The sequence below is a fragment of the Nycticebus coucang genome, chromosome 5 (assembly GCF_027406575.1).
Source record: "Nycticebus coucang isolate mNycCou1 chromosome 5, mNycCou1.pri, whole genome shotgun sequence".
Lineage (NCBI taxonomy): Eukaryota > Metazoa > Chordata > Mammalia > Primates > Lorisidae > Nycticebus > Nycticebus coucang.
The window spans coordinates 61,613,888-61,639,302 of record NC_069784.1 but is presented as its reverse complement, the minus strand read 5'-3'; the positions used below and the strand labels follow the sequence as shown (position 1 = coordinate 61,639,302).

Below are 25,415 nucleotides of genomic sequence, written 5' to 3'. Positions count from 1 at the left end.
GTACTCGGGCGTATCAGGCGCTGTGTCCGCACTTCACACCTCACCGGCCTACTTTCGACTTGCGAAGGGAGCCGGTCTCAGCGCAGGGGCGCTAGGCGCGGCGCACAGCCCGCACGGACGGCGGGGCGGCCGGAGCCTTCCCGGGGGAGCCGTGCCTGAGGAGGCGGAAGGGCCCTGACGCAGTCGGCGGGCGTGAGCCGCCGCCACCGCCCCGCCCGCCCTTGCCCCGCCGGCCCTGGCCACTGCCCCTGCCGCGGAGGCAGCCGGGCGGCGGCTCTCCCTCCCTCGACCGCACTCGGCGACCCGCCGGTCCCAGAGCCCGTCGCGTAGGCTCCTTTCGGGTCTCCGCTCTGCCCCCTTCCCTCGCCCTCCTCCCGCCGCCGCTTCCCGACCCCGCCCGAGCCCGGCGCCTCGGCTGCCCTCCGGCCATGGCGTGTGGCGCCACTCTGAAAAGAACTCTGGATTTCGACCCGCTGTTGAGCCCGGCGTCACCGAAGCGGAGGCGATGTGCGCCACTGTCGGCGCCCACCTCGGCAGCCGCCTCCCCGTCGTCGTCGGCCGCAGCCACCGCCGCCTCCTTCTCGGCTGCGGCCGCCTCGCCGCAGAAGTACCTCCGAATGGAGCCATCCCCCTTCGGCGACGTCTCTTCCCGCCTCACCACAGGTGGGACCCGGCCCCTCGGCGGCCAGGGTGGGCGGCGGGCTGAGTTCTCGTTCTTAGCAAAGTGGCCCGGCGGCCGCTTCTCTTTACTTAGTTCGGACTACGGAGACACAATAGGAAGGGCCTGATGTTACGGGCGGGCAGGGGCAGTCCCTCCCCTGTGTCGTGGGGAAGAGAAACATCCTTCCCTTCGGGCCGAATGATTGGAATTAAGTGTTTCCGTAGGCTGTAGAGCCCCAGCGGAAATGACCAGAGAGGGTGATATTCATGAATTTAGGTGAGAGGAGGGTCCTTTTCCGCCCTAACCTCGAAGTCTGTTCTGAATCGATTGGTTGGGGCGGTTAAAGCTGGGACTATGCGGTTAGAGACGAGGCGACAGCCCTTTTCCCAGTTCAGACATGGCTGATTTTAGTATAGAGGGGCGGGGGTGGGGATGGATATCACTGGGCGAGATCTAGGCCTGTCATTAATCACCCACAAGAACGCCACTTCGGCTGAGTCAAGACCTGTTTCCCTAGCAGGGTCAACAACAAAGAAAATGCTCTTCTCGAGTACTGTAAAATGATCGCACTGTACGTCTAGACCTAGAGAAATCTGGAACTTCTAATGAAAAGCATATTGGGGCTGAGTAGTGCTTTTATTTGGAAAGGCCTTAATTCTGCCCAACAAAGTGTGTTCGGAGAAAATAACCTAGCCTGGAAAATAATAAATCAACCCAAGATTCCAAGTGGGACTGTCTTTTGGTGGCTTTGTAAGCCTAGTTTTTTCTGAACTTTGAAATCCTTGTGTTCCGCTGGCAGTCCTAGGATAGGCTTTTGTGGACTTGAAGTGTAAATCTTTCTCCTTTGTGTTTACCAAGCTGAGGTTTCTGTGTGAGCCTTTGGTAATATACCACCCTTAGACAAAGCCTTTTCGTAGATTTACTTAAATACCTCATTATCATTAGCTTAAAAAGTTGGAAGAATACCATTGTATTTGTTAACTTCTATTTGAAATTGACTTTACTTAGTTTTTTTTTTAATATAGGTTTTCAAATACTCTTTCCTAAATCTGTGGAAGGAGATCCTAAAATACCCAGGCTACCATTTTTGCTGTTAAATATTTGATCTCACTTGAGGATGTGATATTTTTGAGTTGTTAGTTTTCACAGGAATTCTCAGGCAATTTTAACGACCATACCTAAAGTGCTTTCTATGTGAAGGTATTTGTTAATTGATTGATAGAGTTAAAAAAGGAAGCAACCAATGTCAAGAAGGAACCACTGGTGCTTGACATCTTCAGAGTTTGTCTTTCAGTGAAACAGTATCATTCAAAACTGACATAGTATCATAGACCGTGCTTAACTAATAAGGCCATTTCAAAATAGCTGTCATAATAAATTTTAGTCAAGGGAGTGAATTAATAATAGTGCTAGGTTTGGAAGTTAAAAGTATTACATCTTACTGCTAAAATAAATCTTGAGCATGTATGTAAACCAGCATGGGGCTGCAGGTATTCCCCTGCTTTAAAGGGAACTTATTCAGAAAGAATCGTTATCCTTTGTAAACCCGTAGTTTTATTGATATATTTGGAATGTTGGTCAATGATTATCTCGAATCTCGAGTTTCAATTAAAGTGACTGGAATTACTGGAATTGTTTGAGCCAGCTGCCTGAAATCCACATTTTCTGAAATATTGCTGTCTTCAGTTCTTCAAGGTATTTTTTTTAACTTTAGAACTTTGGTCACATCCTAAGTGACTTTGAGTCTGCTAAAAATTTCAACTAATTTGAATATTAACATAAAAAGTTGACTTAAAAACCAGCTAAACTGCTGATGTTTAGTTTTGCCAAGTAGTTGCTTTTATTGGAAATGCCTTATTCTTGCCCATGTGCATTTTTAAACTGTAATTTTGGGTGATATTCTAATGTAATTTAACTTGACTATGTATTTGGATTGCCAATTTGGAGCGAGCTCCTGTATGGTTTCTGTAATAATGTTGTCATAATGGGAGCTGCAGTGTTGTGCAGGTAACAAAGAGCTTCCCAGTTTTCATGTTAAAAAACACCTAATTGTTTCTCAAGCACCTCATTTTTAGATTCCTATTTTAACACTGGTGATTCTTAAACTTTACTAGAGTGAATACCATGTATCTCTACCTGAAATAAGTAGCTAGGATTGAAAATGGACAGTGGTTTACCAAATTAAGATTGACTAGAACTCTGGAAACTCTTTCACTTCTCTGAGTTCAAATATAGTTTAAATAATGTAGAACTGAGAGTACTGAAGTGAATTTTTTTTCCAGAACATGTACAAAGTTATCTTTGTTCTCTGGATACTTATTACAGTTTCTTCTGGAGATACAGCTTATGTTGTAGCTTTATTAGTAGTTTCAGGAACTTGGATATTTGTCTTAAACCTTAGTTATTATATTAGTCATCCCAAGAAAATGGTTCCAGAGTTTGAACTGATGACTATTCTTATTTAAATCAGTATTCTGCAAACTGTTGCAGACTAATACTAGGAAAAAGGAAGAGGCTATATGAGCTGAAGGAAGTTAAGCTTGCTTTCTCACCTCCAAGACTAAGAGCCTTTATTATGCTAAGTAGCATGATAAGGGGCCCCTTAATACTCAGCATATCCCAAACCTGGTTTTCAGGGTGCCTAAGTGTTACTAATTCAGAAATGTCCAGGGTCTAGGGCAGGGTTGACAAGCTACAGCTGTATTTTTGTATAGCCTTAAAGCTAAGATTTTTTTTGTTTGTTTGTTTGGTTTTTTTGCCGGGGCTGGTTTTGAACCCACCACCTCCGGTATATGGGGCCAGCACCCTACTGGAGACAGAGCCTCACCCTGTCACCTTGGGGTTGAGTGCCATGGTGTCTTAGCTCATAGCAACCTCAAACTCATGGGCTCAAAACAGTCCTCTTACTTAGCTTCCTGAGTAGCTGGGACTACAGGTGCTGGCCACAGCGCCTGACTAGTTTTTCTATTTTTTTTAAATTAGAGATGGGGTCTCACTCTTGCTCAGTCTGGTCTTGAATTCCTGAGCTGAAGCAATCCACCCATGTAGGCCTCCCAGGCTGGAGTCACTGTGCCTGGCTTATTTATATTTTTAAATGGTTGGAAAAGAATCAAAAGAATTAGTTCTTAACACATGAAAATTATATGAAACTCCAATATCAGTATTTGTAAATAAAATTTTATTGGAACATAGCTGTGCTCTTTTTGTTTAGAAGTACTGTCTATTGCAGGTTACAAGGGCACAGTTGAGAGTTGTCACAGAGACTGTATTGCCCCAGAGCTCTATATTTGTTATGTAGCCTTTACAGAGAAAGTTTGCTTACTCTGGTCTAGGTTGTCAGCAGTGAAGCTTATAATATCCCTGGAGATGAAAAAGGAAAAGTGGATGATAAGGGGAAGTAAAGGGAGGAGGAGAACCAGTACTGAACGTGGTTGGGGAAATGAATGCCTCTAGTAGCTGAATCAGTACTCATCCTGGTTAAGTTAGTTAAACAAATTCAAAATGTTCTTTTTGGTGTTTTTTTTAAACATTTAGCCAGAAGATTGACATGATATTCTTAAGAAATTATTTTAATAAAACCAAAATATTGTGCAGCATTACAAGAAACTCAGTCAAATCCAACACATTGTTTTCATAATTGTATAGTGAGTGGTCTGAAGATAATCCTTCTGTGGAGTTAATATATTTGTGAGTTTCCTAGGCTTATTAATACACATTGTTTATGGCTTAGTATCATTGCTCTAGTTTGTCTTAGGAATTGGATTGAAGAGTTAAATTCCTTCAAAAGAACTCATTGTATTTGCTGGAAACTTGCCATTGAAAATGGAAACTATGGTTCGCTTATGGGGAAGAGTTTACAGGAACATGGATTGTTCACTAGACATTGATGCATGCCTGCAAATGGAGACACCAGCTGGCTCAAATGAATATAAATGGTTCTAGGTAAACCAGTGAGATGTCTGTTGAAGGAGAGGCAGCATCTCACTCACCTCAGAGGTCATTTCTGTTGAGCCAGAAGTGTTTTTTTGTTTTTTGTTTTTTTTTAAATATTTTGTGGTTATTTAGACAGCTGTTGTTTCTAGTCCTCAGTGGATTTGACAACTAAATGTTTTTAATGGTCTTTGTACTTTAAATTTTAAACATGTTTTAATTAGAGCTGTGTGTAGCTTATTTCATAGTTCTGTGAATTATGTATGTTAAGAATCCTGTAAGTTTATGACCATTAAAAACAGTATGGTTGTAGTCATTCCATACTGAGATGAATTTTTTTTGAGACAGAGTCTCACTTTGTCACCCTCAGTAGAATACCATGGTATTGTGGCACATGGCAACCTCAAACTCTTGGACTTAAGTGATTCTCTTGCCTCAGTCTCCTGAGTAGCTGGGACTGACTATAGGTGCCTGCCATGACTCTTGGCTAATTTTTCTATTGTTAGTAGAGACAAGGTCTTGCTGAGGCTAGTCAAAATTCAAGCATTCACCTGCCTCAGCTTTCTAGAGTGCTGGGATTACAGGCATGCGCCACCACACTGGGCCTTTGAAGTTACTTACTCAAGCCCTTATGAATCCCATTTGATTCCGGATACTCAGACAGAAATCTCTTAAGGAACTAATATGGTAAAGCAGTCACTGTTGATACTTTATTAGCTAGCTAAACTTGAATAAAAAGTTTTTATGCTTTATCTACTATACTTATTTTAATTTCTTTCTTTCTTTTTTTTTTTTTTTTGAGACAGTCTCACTATGTTGCCCTCAGTAGAGTGCTGTGGCGTCACAGCACACAGCAACCTCAAACTCTTAGGCTAAAGCGATTATTTTGCCTCAGCCTCCCAAGTAGCTGGGACGACAGGTGCCCGCCACAATGCCCGGCTATTTGTTTTTGTTGTTTTAGCAGGCCCGGTCCAGGTTCAAACCCACCAGCCCCAGTGTATGTGGCCAGCACCCTAACCACTGAGATACAGGTGCTGAGCCTTATTTTAATTTCTTATGGTCATTTTTCCACATTAGTATTATTTTCACCTTTGATATCCTGAGTGTTGAAATTGGTTTAGTGACTAAATCATATTTTTGCAAAAAAAATTTTTTAAGGTATTAAAGCTTGTTTACTGGCTAAGTTTCTGAAATCGTCTCAATATGTGCTGTGTATTCTGACCTTTTGGTTTAGCATTCATCTTCTTTTCCGTTAATGTTAATTCTTAGAACATTTCTCAGAAAAAAATCAAACTGAAGGGAAAGTTTAGAGGGAGAGAATTGGAAGAGTTGATCTTTCTCATTTTTTGTTGAACTGACCTAGCAATTGAAAAATAGAATGTACAGTGATTTGAAGAAAACCAAAATTTTCAAACATTACTGTCCCTGAGTTATGCCTTTTGTTTCAAGAGATTGCCTTGTTCTTTGTATTGAAGTATACTTCTCTGAAGTGGTATAATTGGTTAAAAGTACAGGAGATTTAGTGGCTGTAACTGAAATGGTGACCTGATGCTCATTGTGATGGCCCAAGGTAAAATAGAGTACATTTAAGGACTTAGAATTTTGATCAGTCATACTTGTATGGCAATGCTAACCTACCGAGTTAAATAATTCTTCACTTTAATACACTAAATGAAACATTTCTGGTTGGGTATAGATGCCTGTTCTAAGAGGAAATACATCCTTACATAAATTTCTGGATGTAGCATACAGATTTCTTCAGATTTATTTTATTATATCTCCTAATCACTGTTTCAGGGCTCTAAGGACAGAGAAATTGTGCTTTGTTTTGGTTACTGCCTTCTTGACAATAACTTTTTTTTGAAGTTTCAGGGCATGAAAATATCAACAACACATAGTAATAACCCCTCTGACTGACATCCTGGTTTTTTTTCTTTTGACTCTTACTCTGTTGCCGTTGGTAGAGTGTGATGGCATTACAGCTCACAGCAAAATTCAACTCTTGGGCTTAATTGATTCTCTTGTCCCAGCCTCCTCAGTGGCTGGGTCTACAGGCGCCTACCACAGTGTCCAGCTCTTTTTTTGTTGCAGTTATCATTGCTGTTTTAGCTGGCCGGGGCTGGGTTCAAATCTGCCACCTTCGGTATATGGGGCTGGTGCCCTACCCACTGAGGCACAGGTGCCACCCGACAGCCTGGTTTTTTAAATTAGCTTCTCTTGTTTAATTAGAACTTCAGGTGCTTATCAGATTTTGAGTAGGTATAAGGCAGTGCTGGAGAGCACAGTAGATGTGAAGAGCGTGGGCCCTGAGGTCTGACCCTACAGCAGAGTTCCTTCTTACCTTTGCAAATGTACATATGTTGATAGTAGTACTGCCTTACAGAGTTGTGAGGATTAAGTAACCATGCCTGCTAGAAATAAGTTACAATACGGCATCTTCAAATGGAACTTCTAAAACTGTCCAGCAATCCTGCCTTTCAGTGAGTAACCTTGCCCTCCATTTCCAGAGTTGCCATCAAATGGCAGCTTTTTTTAAGTACCAATATTACCAACATATGTGCCTATCCTATTTTCCTTTTCCTCTTATTGAGGATTAAATGAGATGATTTTAAAGCACTGTACACAGAGAAGGATCTCGCTTCTTGCCAAAGGAGTCTTACTCTCTTGATTATTTCTTTTTTTCTCTTAATGGGATCTTTGCTTTTAGCTTTATAGTCTCAGGTCTTCCTTTAAAAGGTAAATAACATCCTTACTACTGCCATCTCTCTTGCACATTTCTTCCTCTTCAAAATCAAATTCAGAGAGCCTTCAAATAGTCCACTTGCTTCCATTTCTTCAGATCTCAACTTCTAACATATCTGTTCCTCAAGCAGCTCTTGTCAGGTCACCAGTGACTTGCATGGCACTCAACTCAGTTTTCTTGTTTGACTTAACTTACAGCATCCCCCCTGATGACACACTGCTTTCTTTTTGAAATACTTTGTTTTTCTTTCTGTGACCATACTGTTTTCTGCTACTACTGGCGCCTCTTTCTTCTTAGGAGTTCTTTAGTTCTAGGCACAGCTCCAGCCTTTTCCACTTACTAGTTTCTTAAGTAGTCACATGCATGCTACTGACTTGAGTTCCCAGTTAGAGATGGCTCTAGTTCAGTGGTTCTCAACATTCCTAATGCCACAGTGTATTTTCATTGTTAAAAAGGGGTCGCGACCCATAGGTTGAGAACCAATGCTCTAGTTTATGTTTAGACAGCCCCTTTTAGTTTCAGCTGTGGGAGATTTGGACCTGGTAGCACTTCCTCCCTACCCCCACAACCGGAAGTCAGAATCTGTTGGCTTTTAAATATTCATAGATAACTTACACAATACATGGGATAAACAAAACATGTCTGTGGGCTTCTTGTGAGTGCCTTAGAGTGTGAGAAAAATATTCAAAAAGTAGTCCTGGTAGAAAAATAATTGCATTTGTTAACCATCAGTCATACAGTCATACAGTCACCAACATGAATTTCCCTTTTTAAAAGTGTGTTAGGAGAGCGGAATGAATCAGTATATAGGTTAATGTCAGGTACTGAGTCTCTTATCAATTTAAATTTATTGTAGATTTATCAATTTAAATTGAAAGTTGCTAAATATTTTCCTGCCAGGGAAGTATATGTCTAACATAGAACTACAAAAACCATTCAGGTGAGAATGTGGCTCATTGATTTATCTGTTAAGGATAATAATCTTATTAGCAATCCTAATGGCAATTACCAGATTTGGGAATGAAAATGCCATGAGTCATAGAACTTGCTAATACTTAATTTCACTTACATGGTATTTTATGGTAAAAGAATGTGGCTTTTAGGATTTAAAAAGGGGATATACAGCCATTTGTGGTATAGCTTGTAACCATGTACAAAAAGAGAGGGGGAAAGAAAAACAATAAAAAGTAAAAAAATTAAAAAAAAAAAAATAACCGTACACAGTAGAACCTCTGTTAAGTTGACCACCCAAGGGACTGTAACAAACTGGTCAACATACAGAGGTGGTCAGCCTAGGCCTACTGTACTGATCCATACATGTGGTACATGTCTGGTCTATGAAAATTAGGTCAATTTAAGGAGGTGGTTAGGGTAGGGGCTGGTCAGCTGCGAAGGAGGTTCTGTATTTTGTTCTAAATCAATGGTTCTCAACCTGTGGGTGGCAACCCCTTGGTAACAATGACAGTATATCTCGCAGCATTAGGAAGGTTGAAAACCACTGTTGTAAATGATTATTTTTTCATCTTCAGCCCATGCCTCATAAGCCAAATACGAACTTAGGCGATTGAAACGGGAGCATGCAGCTGATAAGGCAAGCGAAAAGCTTTGCTTCTTTAAGGGACTATAAATTGTGTTAACAACACAATGCCAGATACTACATGTATGTTCCTGGGATAAAATATCTCTTGCTAATTTGATAAGAGGTGGTTAGCTCTAGCTTAAAACTAAGACATAACTACTTCACTGATGTATGGAAGCAATTTAAGTCAGCTGGATATCTAGATTGAGCTTAGCTCAATGGTCTGTTGAGTTGTGGAATATTGATTGATTTATAATCCCCTTCAGAACTGTTTATACTCTGAACTGAAATAAATTGAGCTGGAGGCTTACAGTTAGCTGTTTGCTGCATGTGCTGTAGTGATCTTGGCCAATTTAAATTGGACCATTCACTGCATTACATTGTTGATCACATGTTACCAGTATTAGGATTTGAGGGCATGGTGTGGCTTAGATGGCATACATAGTCACATCATATTAGATGTAAAAAAGCAATTCAGGCACTAAGATTCAAAATTCTTCAGCTCTTTAGCTGATGATATCAAGTGTTGGCAAAGATGTGGAGCAGTTGCAACTCTAAGATGTTATTGGCGCAAATGCAAAATGGTAAAATTATTCTTGGAAATGGTTTGGCAGTTGTTACAAAGTAAAACCATTCACTTGCCATGTGATTAGTCAGTCCAGTTCCAATCCTAGGTATTTACCCAAGAGAAATTAAAGTATGTCCACCTACAGAATTGTACTTGAATATTCATAATAGAGTCAAATTAGAAATAGTCCAAATGTCCATTAACAGAAGAATGGATAAATGTGCGTGCTGGAATACTCATCAATAAAAAGGTAAGAATTTTTGATTCTCGCAATGTATAATGACTCTTAAAAGCATTTTGCTGAGTGAAAGAAGTTCAGACATTGTATGTATATATAAATTTTTCCCTTTTTGGAGACTGAGTCTTGCGCTGTTGCTTAGGCTGGGGCACATCATCGTAGCTTACTGCAGCTTCAAATTCCTGGGCTCAAGTAATCCTCTTGCCTCAGCCTTCCAACTAGCTGGGACTATGAGTGCATGCCACCTCTCCTGCCTCATTTTATTTTTAGTAGAAATGGTGTCTCGTGTGAGATGAGGTCTTGAACTCCTGGCCTCAATTGATCCTCCCATGTGAGCCTTCCAAAGTGTTAGGATTATAGGTGTGAGCCCTTGCACCTGACCACAAAAGTCTATATTCATTATGATTCCATTTATATGAAATTCTAGAAATCAATCATACAGTAGCAGCAGCATTTGCAAATTGGAAGGAGTGTGGCAACAGCAGTGAATTAACTGCATAGAACAGAGAGCTTTTAGAGGTGGTGATAAGTTTTTATGATTTCATGACTTATGGTGGTTCCAAGACTGTATATGTTTGTCAGAACTTAAGGAATTGTACATTTAAGTTGGTGTATTTTTTTATTGTTTATATATTATCCCTTAAAATTCTTCATTTTGTTACAGATGTCTCTAAGTATCAGATAGTATGGAATTTTACAAAGCTAAATTTTAAAACATTTTTACTGTTATCTTCATCTTGGGTTAGATCCCAGTTGAGACTATCACATGAACAAATTGAGTTTGTCACAAGCATTCTTTTCTTACATTTTAGTTGTGCTTTGGTTGATTTGGGGGCAGGGTGAAGCAAGAAGAATAGTAAAGTTGTCTGAGAACAGCTATGTGGTGATTAAAGAATGTATGTACACACAAAAGTAGCTATTAAAGGTCAAGTTAACTGCACTAGTACAGTCTAAATACTAAAGTCTATGGTAATGGTTAAACTTTGATGCTTTGTATGACCCTACTGATCAGGGTAGTGGTAGCTTTGAAAGGAGAGCGATAAATGAGTAAACCTTGCTATCAGTGAAATACATCACTGCCTTTAAAACCTCTTAGAACGTTGTAACTAAAAGTTCTGTTATTAAAAGATGTCCACTAATTGTGGATGATAGTGGATGTTGTACCAGTTTTGTTGAATACCTCTGGTGAATATTAGGAAACCCGTTTATGTCAAGATATTGGTTATTGTGCAATGCACAGCCATTTTGTCTCATACCAATAACTTCCATTTTTAAAGTACAAGTCATTCCAAATAAATGGAAAAGACTAAAAATAATAAATGAAACAAATGTTAATATTCTGAAATGTTACGGTGAAAGCACCCGGACAACCATCCTGAAATTAATCATTTCAGTGTATGATTTTGTACTTACACTACACATTCATGTATGTAAACAGCTTCCTTTACACAAAAGCATATAAGTGGATATCTTGCAACTTTATTTTTTCCAGTTAAAATGCTGATAATAGCAGTACCTAAAATGTTTAGGGGACTGATTTGTGTTTCCTCAGAGTTTTTCAAGTCTTCAGAATGCTTTTCTTAGGTAAATAAAGTGATAAAAAAGACAAATGACAAGTATATACCTAAGAAAACCATCACTATTACATTTTATAAAATATTATTATTCACAAATCTTCAGCCTTCAGTTAAATTTTCAGTTCTTAAATTTATGCATCATTTTTGAGTTGAATGTTAAAGCAACACTCCTATATTTATGAATATTGTTTTCATTTTTGCTTAATCAACTTCTTGGGAGATAGTTTCACATTGATAACCAATTTGATAGCTAGAGGGATAGTGAGAAAGTCTGGAGGCGAGTGGACATCCCAAGCAGGGATTTTTCTGGAGAAGCTAAATGGTAATCATTAGATTCTGTCTATGAAATGTATCATAAATGGCCTAAAAGGATAGACTGGATATAATTTTACCCCTGTTCCTACAGTTGTGGTTCAAGTTAATTGCAGTATGGTACAGTGATTCTGAGGACCTGTTAAGTACTAACCACTTTATGTGGGTCCATCACAACCAAGATGCAGAATGCTGTTACATTGTAATATTCTTATGGTCTATTATGCTTATTAGTAATGGCTATGACCATTTGATGTAAGATGATAATTTTAGTTGCTATCTACTTTGTTATTTTTGTTGACCTGTCACTTCTCACTGGTACTGCTTTAATGTACATCTTCCCCTCTTCTGATGAGAAAAACCTGTTAGTGTAATAGTTCTATGTGTGAGGCGGTGCCTGTGGCTCAGTAGGTAGGGTGCTGGCCCCATGTACCGAGGGTGGCAGATTCAAACCTGGCCCTTGCCAAACTGCAACAAAAAATAGCCAGGAGTTGTGGCGGGCGCCTGTAGTCCCAGCTACTTGGGAGGCTGAAGCAAGAGAATCGCCTAAGCTCAGGTGTTGGAGGTTGTTGTGAGCTGTGATGCCACGCTTTCTACCGAGGGCAATAAAGTGAGACTCTTATCTCTAAAAAAAATAAAAAATAGTTCTATGTGTGATACATAAATGAGCTGTGAGTTTGGGACTCTTAAAAATCTGTGTAAAATAGGTGTTTTAGTTCACAGACTCCCAGACCATTATTTTGAATGAAAACTAAATTTATTTTTTGCTAGTCACTGGTCAAGGAGAATGATAACTGTTGAATAGTTGAATCTCAGATGGTATATATGTGCTGTTTCTGAGTGAGTGCCACAGTTACGTTGAATTGAATTCTTTACAGAATGTCAGTTTTCTGGGTATTACTTAAAGAGAATATTTTGGGTAGTGGTGGTTGAGAAGCAAACCTTTAAAAAAAATTGTTTTTAAATTTCATCTCGTCAACTCTTTTTTTTCTTTTAGAACAAATTCTGTACAACATAAAACAAGAGTATAAACGCATGCAGAAGAGAAGACATTTAGAAACTAGTTTCCAACAAATAGACCCATGTTGTGCTTCTGATGCACAGCCACATGCATTTCTCCTCAGTGGACCAGCTTCAGCAGGTAATAATAAATTTAACTGAAAACAAATGTCATTTGGAATGGGAAAAATATAATCCAAATTGTCACTAGTCACTTAAGCTACTATTCCCCTTCTTTAATAGAATATTACTTTGTATAAACAAAGTAATGCATAATATCTTAAAAATACGGTACAAAGTAAGAAAGCACCACTTGGATTCCCACCAACCAAAGACAACCACTTGTACATAATATCCCCAAAGTGTCAACATACCAGTACTATGATTTGTAGCCTCCATTTATTGGGGGTGGGGAGAAAGAGTAGCAGAATACCATAAGCTTCTTTGTTAGGTATAGATGTTCTATGTCCATGGCTGAACATGGCCATTTTAGAGATTTTCTGTAATTACTTAACTGTCCATTATTGATAGATTAATTAGACTCAGAAGTTCTGCTCTTGCAGTATTTATAGAAATACCCCTGTGTTTGGAGTGAAGGAAAAGTTGAAATTTCTTATTAAAAAAGAGCCAGTTGGCTCTTGTCTAAAGTGTCTCAGTAAAATAGTTTTTCTTTATTTGCCTTTCTCTCTCTTTCTCCCCACCAGGGATAGGAAAACCTGAAGAGTACACAAATACACAGGCCATAAAACACTCAAATAAGATTAAGAAGTTTGAAATTATACCCTACTAAATCCTGCAGATTTGGGGGACCTGGTATAAGTGGTTGAAACATGTTAAGGGAAGGTGAGGGTTGGGGACTAGACCATATCAGCAGGAGACCAAGATCATTATCCTTTCATTAGTTTACTTAAAAGGTCCATTACCTGACAACCTTAACTAAGAAAGTTGGGAATTTGAAAGTGAGTTAAGATAGCGTTATAGTTATGGACTAAAGCTGGTGTACTTTACAAATGAATGTGTGCTTGGATGTGTATAAAATACTGGTAATAGTGTCCTAATAGATGGCTATCGGAATGCTCCGATCTCAAAAAGATTAACTTTAGATGTTCGTAATAAGATAGAAATGATGTTTTTCAAAGATCATAGTGCCTTATGTGGTACTTGAAGAAGAATACATTTCTTAAATCTTTTATATGGGGGGAGAGACAAGATGGCAGACTGAAGCCAGCTTTCAACAGAGGCTCCCGTCCAGAAGGAGAGTTAAGGGACAGAAATTTAGTAAGTATCCCGGTGGATTTGAGCTGCACCAAGAGAGAAGGTTGAACAACGCACATCAACACCGCTGAGGCAAGCTGTGATCACAAAGACGCAAACAAAAGGTACAAAATCCACCACCAAGCCAACGGGAGTCCCCCTCCCCCATGAGACCGGCTCAAGAGCCCCACAATTAAACAAACGGGCAGAAATTAAAGGCCCTCCCACTACACTCCACGGGAGAGACCTTCTGAAAACTGGACCTACCTCCCCTACTAGGGTGCCATGGCGTTCTCCTGCCAGGCATAAAACTGTATAAAACTTTAAAAATCCTTTGCCGGCAATCCTGATCCCCCAACACTCCCCTCCCACTCACTGAGGTCTGGAGGCCTGTCCCCCAGGAGCTCGGATTCTTGGGTGATTTCTCAAGGGGAGTGGACAGGCCCCGAGCTGCAACTGGTCAGTGCTGACTCTGAGGCACATGAGTGTGGACAGGGCACCCAGCTAAGGGGAAGTCACGCCTCGGCGGCACTTCCCTGCGGTGTGGTGCAGCAGCCCTCCCTGGGCAACAATACGGCCAGGCATAAAACTGAATGAAACTCTAGCTTCCCCCCACTCTCACTCGGGGTATAGGGGCCTGTCCGCCAGGAGTTCGGATCCTTGGGTGATTTCTCAAGGGGAGTGCACAGTGCTTGAGCCGCGACTGGTCAGTGCTGACTCTGAGACACGCGAGTGAGGAGAGGGCACTCGGCTGAGGGGGTGTCACGCCTTGGCGGCACTTCCCTGCGGTACGGTGCAGCAGCCCTCCCTGGGCAACAATACGGCCAGGCATAAAACTGAATGAAACTCTAGCTTCCCCCCACTCTCACTCGGGGGTCTGGGGGCCTGCCCCCCAGAAGTCCGGATTCTTGGGAGATCTCTCGAGGGGTGTGGACAGAGCATAAACTGCAGCCGCTCAGTGCTGCCTCTGGGGCGCGAGACAGAGGAGAAAAGGGTCGACTGGGTGCCCACACCAGAGCGGCAGTTCCTGGAGGCAAATCAACAGAAGTTTTTTCTTTAACAGCAAAACGGCTCACTTCTGGATATTCTGAAGCCACACCCCCTGTCTCCCTGGGCAACCAGAGGAGGCCACCAGTGAGCAAAGGATTTGCCTGACACTGCTCACAAACCCAGGAAGCTTCCAGGGCAGGGACGACTCAGAGAGGTAATCCGGCACAAACCTCCAGCATCAAAGATGTTTGAACACAGAACAGCCCGTCTTCTGTAGGCGATTTTAGCAGAAACTGAGACAGAACCCCAAAAAGTTGTCTGTTTTGTTCTTTTCTGTTAGCAACATCAATCAGGGACGGGGCTAAGCCTGAGTGAACACCTCCCTCCTACCACCTCCATCAAGCACTCAAAGATGTCAGGCCCCATCTCCTCCTGCTAGATAGCAGCAGACTGCAGGGGCCTGGCAGACTTCCTTGCAATTCAGGCAGGTGCAAACCCCTGGAGTATCTGGTCACTATAGGCAACTGGGTTAGCCATCTGCAGAGATAGCAGTGACTGGGTCTGACGGAGGGGCAAAGTGGGGAAGGAGACATCAACCTTCCCGGACTGATCTATTTGCTAGGTGGCTCCTCCTGACTCCACCCAGCACTGGAGTAAGCCATATCAGAGGAGTCACCAGACCCCTGTGATCCAGTTCCCAGAGACCTCTTGAACTCTCCCACCCAAGACAGGTGCTGATTGAGACAATCGATTTGGACCTTTTGAACTGAACTAATAGACTGAGGACTTTTCAGGCGGTGCCCTGGGTATGCAGTTGTAGGAAGGTTTGATTTTCCTTTTCCAACTGGTGCCAGAGGTGAGCGGGCAGGGTGACTTAATTGCTGTTTTTTCCACATAGCTGAGACTTCAAGCCAGTGTAAACGTTATAATAGGATTGAACAGAAACCAGCTGAAAACAAGACAGAACCACTTAGCCCCACCACACAAGACAGGGCCCCAGTTTCTCAGGCCACAACACTGTACGGGCCCTCGATAAAGCCCCAGGGGAAAAATCAAAGGGAGTAAAATAACCATGGGGTGGAATCAGTGGAAAAACTCTGGTAACATGAATAACCAGAATAGATCAACCCCCCCAAGAAAAGATACGGCAGATGTGATTGAAGATCCCATTCATAAACAACTGGCTGAGATGTCAGAAATCAAATTCAGAATTTGGATTGCAGACAAGATTAATAAAATGGAATCAGGAATTCGAGGAGAAATTCGAAAGTTGTCTCAAGAATTTAACGAATCTAAAGAGAAAACCACCAAAGACTTAGACACACTGAAGCAAGAATTTACAGCCCTCAAAGATATGAAAAATACAGTAGAATCCCTCAGCAACAGAATGGAGCAAGCAGAAGAATGGATTTCTGACATTGAAGATAAAGTCTTCGAATGCTCCCAATCTCAAAGAGGAAGAGAAATAGCAAAAACGGATCACTCACTCAGAGAACTCACGGATAATTCGAAGAAAAGCAATATACGAATAATTGGGATTTCTGAGAATGATGAAATGGCCTCAAAGGGCACAGAGGCCCTTCTGCATGAAATTATGAAAGACAATTTTCCAGACAAGCCTAGAGAATCTGAAATTCAGATAGCAGACAGCTTCAGAACCACAGCACGATTCAACCCCAATAAGTTCCCAAGCATGTCATAATTAGCTTCACTAAAGTTAATATGAAAGAGAAGATTCTCAAAGAAGCCCGGCGAAAGAAAACCATTACGTACAAAGGAAAGAATATTAGAATAACTGCAGATCTCTCTGCTGAAACTTTTCAAGCCAGAAGAGGGTGGTCATCAACTTTTAATCTCCTAAAGCAAAATAACTTTCAACCCAGAATCTTGTATCCAGCTAAACTGAGTTTCATTTATGATGGAGAAATTAAATACTTCAGTGACATTCATATGTTGATGAAATTTGCCATAAGTAAACCAGCTCTTAAGGATATTCTCAAACCTATCCTCCACAATGACCAACCTAATCCTATACCACAAAAGTAAACTCACTCAGAAACTTCGGATCAAACTGCAACTTCCACACTGGCGAAAGGATTAAAAATGTCCACTGGACCTTTGAAAAACTCGATACCCAAAATTGCACCAGACTTATCAATACTCTGCATTAATGTGAATGGCTTAAACTGTCCTCGAAAGAGGCATAGGTTAGCTGACTGGATACAAAAATTCAAGCCAGATATTTGTTGCATACAAGAGTCACATCTTAACCTAAAAGACAAATACAGACTCAGGGTGAAAGGATGGTCATCCATATTTCAGGCAAATGGTAATCAGAAAAAAAGCAGGTGGTGCAGTTTTATTTGCAGATACGTAAGGCTTTAAACCATCAAAAGTAAGGAAGGACAAGAATGGTCACTTCATATTTGTTAAGGGTAATACTCAATATGATGAGATCTCAATTATTAATGTCTGTGCACCCAACCAGAATGCACCTCAATTTATAAGAGAAACTCTTAACAGACATGAGTAACTTGATTTCCTCCAGCTCCATAATTGTCGGAGATTTCAACACTCCTTTGGCAGTGCTGGATTGATCCTCCAGCAAGAAGCTGAGCAAAGAAATCTTAGATTTAAACCTAACCATCCAATATTTAGATTTAGCAGACATCTACAGAACATTTCATCCCAACAAAACTGAATACACATACTTCTCATCAGCCCACGGAACTTACTCCAAAATTGACCACGTTTTGGGTCACAAGTCTAACCTCAGTAAATTTAAAGGAAAAGAAGTTATTCCTTCCATTTTGTCGGACCATCATGGAATAAAACTTGAATTGAATAACAACAGGAATCTGCATACTCATACAAAAACATGGAAGTTAAATAACCTTATGCTGAATGATAGCTGGGTCAGAGATGAGATTAAGAAAGAAATCGCCAATTTTTTGGAACAAAACAACAATGAAGACACAAACTATCAGAACCTCTGGGACACCGCACAGGCAGTTCTAAGAGGGAAATTTATAGCACTGCAAGCCTTCCTCAAGAGAACGGAAAGAGAGGAAGTTAACAACTTAATGGGACATCTCACGCAACTGGAAAAGGAAGAACATTCCAACCCCAAACCCAGTAGAAGAAAAGAAATAACCAAAATTAGAGCAGAATTACATGAAATTGAAAACAAAAGAATAATACAACAGATCAATAAATCAAAAAGCTGGTTTTTTGAAAATGTCAATAAAATAGATAAACCCCTGGTCAACCTAATCAGAAAAAAAAGTAAAATCTCTAATATCATCAATCAGAAACAACAAAGACGAAATAACAACAGACTCCTCAGAAATCCAAAAAATCCTTAATGAATATTACAAGAAACTTTATTCTCAGAAATATGACAATCTGAAGGAAATTGACCGATACTTGGAAGCATGCCACCTTCCAAGACTTTGCCAGAATCAAGTAGAAATGTTGAACAGACCCATATCAGGTTCAGAAATAGCATCAAGTATACAAAACCTCCCTAAAAAGAAAAGCCCGGGACCAGATGGTTTCATTTCAGAATTCTACCAAACCTTTAAAGAGGAATTACTACCTATATTACTCAACCTGTTCCAAAATGTAGAAAAAGAAGGAAGACTACCCAACACATTCTATGAAGCAAACATCACCCTGATCCCCAAACCAGGAAAAAACCCAACAAGAAAAGAAAATTATACACCAATATCACTAATGAATATAGATGCAAAAATATTCAACAAGATCCTAACAAACAGAATCCAGCAACACATCAAACAAATTATACATCATGACCAAGTGGGTTTTATCCCAGGGTCTCAAGGCTGGTTCAATGTACGTAAATCTATAAATGTAATTCAGCACATAAACAATTAAAATTAATTAAAAAACAAAGACCATATGATTCTCTAAATCGATGCAGAAAAAGCTTTTGATAATATCCAGCATCCCTTCATGATCAGAACACTCAAGAAAATTGGTCTAGAAGGGACTTAAACTGAAAGAGGCCTTCTACAGCAAACCCACAGCCAATATCATATTGAATGGAGTTAAATTGGAATCATTTCCACTCAGATCAGGAACCAGAGAAGACTGCCCATTGTCTGCATTGCTTTTCAACATTGTAATGGAAGTTTTAGCCACCGCAATTAGGGAAGAAAAGGCGATCAAGGGTATCCATATAGGGTCAGAAGAGATCAAACTTTCGCTCTTCGCAGATGATATGATTGTGTATCTGGAAAACACTAGGGACTCTACTACAAAACTCCTAGAAATGATCAAGGAATACAGCAGCGTCTCAGGTTACAAAATCAACATCCATAAATCAGTAGCCTTTATATACACCAACAACAGTCAAGTTGAAAAAGCAGTTAAGGACTTTATCCATTTAGAGTAGTGTCAAGGAAGATGAATTATTTGGGAATTTACCTAACAAAAGCCGTGAAAGATCTCTATAAAGAGAACTATGAAACTCTAAGAAAAGAAATAGCTGAAAATGTTAACAAAAGGAAAAACATACCATGCTCATGGCTGGTAAGAATCAACATTATTAAAATGTCCATACTACCCAAAGCAATATATAATTTCAACGCACTCCCTATTAAAGCTCCACTGTCATATTTTAAAGATCTTGAAAAAACAATACTTCGTTTTATATGGAATCAGAAAAAAACCTCGAATAGCCAAGACATTACTCAGAAATAAAAACAAAACAGGAGGAATCACACTACCAGACCTCAGACTTTACTACAAATCGATAGTGATCAAAACAGCATGGTATTGGCACAAAAAACAGAGAAGTAGATATCTGGAACAGAATAGAGAACCAAGAGATGAATCCAGCTACTTACCGCTATTTGATCTTTGACAAGCCAATTAAAAACATTCAGTGGGGAAAAGATTCCCTATTTAACAAATGGTGCTGGCTGAACTGGCTGGCAACCTGCAGAGGACTGAAATTGGACCCACACCTTTCACCATTAACTAAGATAGACTCTCATTGGATTAAAGATTTAAACTTAAGACATGAAACTATAAAAATATTAGAGGAGAGTGCAGGGATAACCCTTGAAGAAATTGGTCTGGGCGAGTATTTTATGATGAGGACCCCCTCCCCGGGCAATTGAAGGAGCTTCAAAAATACACTACTGGGAGTTGATCAAACTAAAAAGCTTCTGCACAGCCAAGAACACAGTAAGTAAAGCAAGCAAGCCCTCAGAATGGGAGAACATATTTGCAGGGTATATCTCTGACAAAGGTTTAATAACCAGAATCCACAGAGAACTCAAACGCATCAGGAAGAAAAAAACAAGGGATCCCATCGCAGGCTGGGCAAGGGATTTGAAGAGAAACTTTTCTGAAGAAGACAGGCGCACGGCCTTCAGACATACGAAAAAATGCTCATCATCTTTAATCATCAGAAATGCAAATCAAAACTACTTTGAGATATCATCTAACTCCAGTGAGACTAGCCTATGTCACAAAATCTGAAGACCATTGATGTTGGCGTGCATGTGGAGAAAAGGGAACACTTCTGCACTGCTGGTTGGAATGCAAATTAATACTTTTTTTTGCAAAGATATATGGAGAACACTCAGATCTAAAAATAGATCTGCCATTCAATCCTATAATTCCTCTGCTGGGCATATACCGAGAAGACTGAAAATCACAACATAACAATGATATTTGTACCAGAATGTTTATTGCAGCCCAATTCATAATTGCTAAGTCATGGAAAAAGCTCAAGTGCCCATCGATCCACGAATGGATCAATAAATTGTGGTATATGTACACCATGGAATATTATGCAGCCTTAAAGAAAAATGGAGACTTTACCTCTTTCATGTTTACATGGATGGAGCTGGAACATATTCTTCTTAGTAAAGTATCTCAAGAATGGAAGAAAAAGTACCCAATGTACTCAGCCCTACTATGAAACTAATTTGGGGCTCTCACATGAAAGGTATAACCCAGTTACAACCTAACAATAGGGGGAAGTGGGAAAGGGAGGGGAGGGAGGGGGGGTGGTGGGTAGAGGGAGGGGGATTGGTGGGATCATACCTGTGGTGCATGTTACAGGGGTATTTGTGAAACTTGGTAAATGTAGAATGTAAATGTTTTGGCACAGGAACTGAGATAATGCCAGGAAGGCTATGTTAACCATTGTGATAAAAATGTGTCAAATTGTCTATGAAGGGAGTGTATGATGCCCCATGATCATATCAATGTATACAGTTATGATTTAATAAAAAAAAATTAAAAAATATTCTTTTATATGAAGTATCTCATCATCTGATAATGCCAGGTGGTTCTGTAAGGACCCTGGAGCATAAAATTTATTTAGTATTAGGTATACAGTGTCAAGGATTTATTTTTACAAAGGATTTATTAATACAAAGCTAGTATTAATTAAAAAACAAAAACCTTATTAGAAAAAAGTACGAGATTCAGGTAAAAAAAATTTTTTTGGCCCTTTGAGAGATCACAGCAATAAATACCAGTAAGCTTCCCTGATTTTCTGCTCGTGAAATCAGCTTACACAGGATCCTTGGCATCCTGTTATCCCATAGAGCTTTTCTTAACATAGGCCTATGTGAAACGTCTAAATGTGTTTTTAAAGTTCACAAAATGTTTTTTTTTTTTTTTAAAAAAAAATCCTCCAAGGCCACTGTGCAACAAGGAGTACATTAATTCTGTCCTGCGAGTGAGCTCTTAGTGACTGGAGCTTGTTTGTGCTCCCAGTGCCATCAGCTGCACAGATGTCAGCTTCCTAATAATAGAGCCCCAGCACCTGCGTAGGGGTCTTTGTCCTTAATCTCGTTTAACTTTTTTTTTTTTTTTTTTTTTTGTAGAGACAGAGTCTCACTTTATAGCCCTTCGTAGAGTGCCGTGGCATCACACAGCTCACAGCAACCTCCAACTCCTGGGCTTCAGTGATTCTCTTGCCTCAGATTCCCGAGTAGCTGGGACTACAGGTGTCCCCCATAACGCCCAGCTATTTTTTGGTTGCAGTTTAGCTGGGGCTGGGTTTGAACCCGCCACCCTCGGTATATGGGGCCGGTGCCCTACCAACTGAGCCACAGGCGCCGCCCTCGTTTAACTTTTATTAAACATCCTCAGTACCTTTGTTGAGCAAATTCTCTATCCTAAAGATTATTACCTTTTTAAGGTGCTTTCATATTTTCATTAGTTTTTATTTTGTCTCTGGGGTTCTGTATTTTCCATTCTAGGGCATTTTGTAATTTGGTTCCTTATATTATTAAACTCTTGTTAAAATAAAAACAAAATCCTAACACGTATAAAAATACCAAAGGAATATTTTTAATGAAAATGACAAACACTATCTTTAAAAAGGGTTCATGATGGGCATGGCCACCACTGCTGCCACCACCTAATTTTTCTTAAAAAGGTTTTATTGTGCCAACATGAAATCTGTTTTCGTTTTTTAATGGAAACTCCTAAGGGGATTGCAAAGTGGTGGTGGTCAGGTATTGTGAGAAGTTGGAATAATCCCCAGTTGGTTGTGAGTTAGGATATTTATTAGTGGTGCAGCTTTTAAGCATAACATTGTCTTTTTAGAGGCATAATCATTTGATACTCTGGGACTAAGTAAGCTTTAAACATGTTCTCTATTTCTATGGTAGGAAAGTTCAGTCACTAAAACACTTTATGGTATACTGTTTTCTAGAGCAGAGGTAAGTTTTTTTGTAATTTGTAAGTTTGTTTGTATCCTGAATTTTTTCCTACGCATCTTTAGACTTTTTCCCCTTCTGTTTGATACATCCTGCTATTTTTCCAGAGTCACAGGCTGATAGAATTTTCATTTTAATCCCATTTTATGATTTCTTAGACAAATCCTAAGGAAAAGGATTTAAAACTGATGTAAGAACACTTCTATATCAACATTGAAGATATCCAAATGAAACCTCTTGGGTTAGAAGACACTTTCTATCATGGCTCTAAGTCAAGAGCTGTGTTTTGTTCTTGTTATATACACAGGGACTTCATCTGCAACATCCTCACCGCTAAAAAAAGAACAGCCCTTATTTACTCTACGGCAAGTTGGGATGATCTGTGAACGTTTGTTGAAAGAACGTGAAGAGAAAGTTCGAGAAGAATATGAAGAAATATTGAACACAAAACTTGCAGGTATTTGAGTTTATTTTACAGTCTCCAAGAAACTCATTTTAAGAACTACATTATTTCCCACATGTACTTTTTATGTCAGTTAAATTACCCTTTCTATATACTGGCATAGTATATTCTCTAAGAATCAGAATTTCAGTTCAAGAAAAGAAATTTTCTTGTAGCTCGTGGCTACATTACATTAGCAAACTCAGGAAGAGTATTAGCTACCTCAGGAGGAGTAGTATTAGCTAGCTATGTAGGCTAGCACCAGTATGAGTAAATTAGAATTTTCTTTTGTTGTGTGTATCCCGTGCTAAAAACAGACTTTAGCTTTGCATCTCCATTTGGTTGTGAATATTTGGACTTTATATCCTTCGTAACTTTGCCATCAGTCTAGACATTTAAAATATCTAATTGGCAAGCACTGTATCAAACTGCAGTCTTGTTTTAATTATTAAAAAATTCAGTAAAATTTGACAATTTAAGTGCAGTAAATAAGATTATGTATTACAACTTAATCAGAATGTTCTAAGCCACAGATTTTACTGTACATAAGTATGTGGGTCATTGCAAAAGTTTTGAGATATACAAAAATTAAGAAGTGCAAGGTCTGTATGGATGGAAACAAGTGAAGCCCTCCCAGCAACACCCATAAGCTGAGCATGTTGAAACTTGCATTTGTGAATCAGAAAGGATGCTGTTAACTGGAAGTGAAGTAGTGAATCATAACACAGTCTGTCTCAACTTTCACAGTGACCTACATATTACAAGCTTTTTGATTCTAAAGGAGTTAAATCTAGGTGTTAATGTAGGGCAAGATAATTTGCTGACTTTTTTTCTGTTCTGTGACATCTGATAAGGTTATAGATGGATGTTTTGTTCTGTTTACTCACTGCAGTAAATCGCCATTCATAGACCACATATAATCTTTCAGAGTAGAAAGGTATCTTTTTTATTGCAAGCTCTTTGTTTTTAATCTTAGTAAATAAACAAACCCATCTACTCTGTGTATGGAGCCCTATGATTCAGAATAACACCTGGGTTAGTAAGCTTCATGCTCTGTTCCATTTGTTGGACTGCAGGGGTCCTCAAACTACCGTACGTGAGCCACATGCGGTGGTGTGATTGTATTTATTCCTGTTTTGTTTTTTTACTTCAAAATAAGATATGTGTAGCGTGCATAGAAATTTGTTCATATTTTTTTTTAAACTATAGTCCTGCCCTCCAATGGTCTGAGGGACAGTGAACTGGCCACATGTTTAAAAAGTTTGACGACCCCTGGACTAAAGTGTCAACTTAGACTTGTTTCACTACACGTTTTGTATTTTGAGACTGGCTCTAATACATTACAGAGGGTATTTTGTAGATCATGTAATTGACATACTTTTTTTTTAATAGAACAATATGATGCATTTGTGAAGTTCACGCATGATCAAATAATGCGACGATATGGAGAACAGCCTGCTAGTTGTAAGTATTTCACCTTTGAAATATTTATGAAGTTAAAAACTGGGAACAAGATTATCTTCTCATAAGAAGCCATAAGCATTTTCATACTCAAGAGAATTTAACATAAAATTATAGTGCATAATTTCCTAGATGAATTAGGCAGCATAACTTTGCAAGGTTTTTGGTTACTTAAATACCTAGGGGCAATATTGCGAATCAAGACCTGGTATTTGCTTGAATTTTGACTTTCAATTGCACACTAATTTTTCTGTTCTCTCTCCCTTTAGATGTTTCATGAATCACATTTTCTGCATTTGTGGCCTGCCTGTTCCTTGTTGAATTGTTGCAAGAGGTCCCAATTATGACATGCAGCAATGCCAATATCCCCCTGTGAAAACAGGTTACTTCAAGCTTTTGTCAGTGGCAACCACTCTTAGGCAGCAGCAACTGGTTTTGGAAATTTCCCCCCATGTCAGTACCACCTGGATATGAACCTTTGCTACCTGTATTAATACCAGTGGCCTCGTTTTGCTGTATCATTACAATTTGGCTTCTTATTAATATGTTTGAAAGGGATTAAAACTGGTATTCTAGAACATGCCCTTCATTGGTTGTGTAAATAAAACCGTAGAATGACACTTCAGATGAAGTTAGTGTGATTTTAATTGTGTACTACAACCAAGCTGTAACCAGTTAATAATTTTAGAATGTAATCCCAGGACAATATTAAGAATAGCCTGCAGTGCTTCCTGTGAAATAGTGGAGGAGGGCATTTCTGTATTCCAGGACTTCTTGGGGTTTCAGAATGGGTTTGTATGATTCCCTCCACTCCCCCTTTTTTTGGGTAGTTTATTTATTCTGTCAGTCTTTTAAACAAATGTTTATTGCTGCATTTTTCCAGTGTATTATTGTTTTACAACCCTTGTAGTACTGGAATTTAATTGGAAGAATAAAACATTTACTTCTA

The 25,415-nt window shown here is 39.6% G+C and overlaps 1 protein-coding gene across 1 annotated transcript; it reads left to right on the top strand.

Annotated features, from left to right (window-relative positions):
- Positions 1 to 351: 351 nt before the first annotated feature.
- On the top strand, positions 352 to 25,415 carry AKIRIN2 (akirin 2). Its single transcript, XM_053591845.1, has 5 exons — positions 352 to 663; positions 12,606 to 12,749; positions 22,871 to 23,020; positions 24,398 to 24,469; positions 24,736 to 25,415. The coding sequence occupies exons 1-5, from the start codon at positions 429 to 431 to the stop codon at positions 24,744 to 24,746; spliced, it is 612 nt and encodes a 203-aa protein (XP_053447820.1). The 5' UTR covers positions 352 to 428; the 3' UTR covers positions 24,747 to 25,415.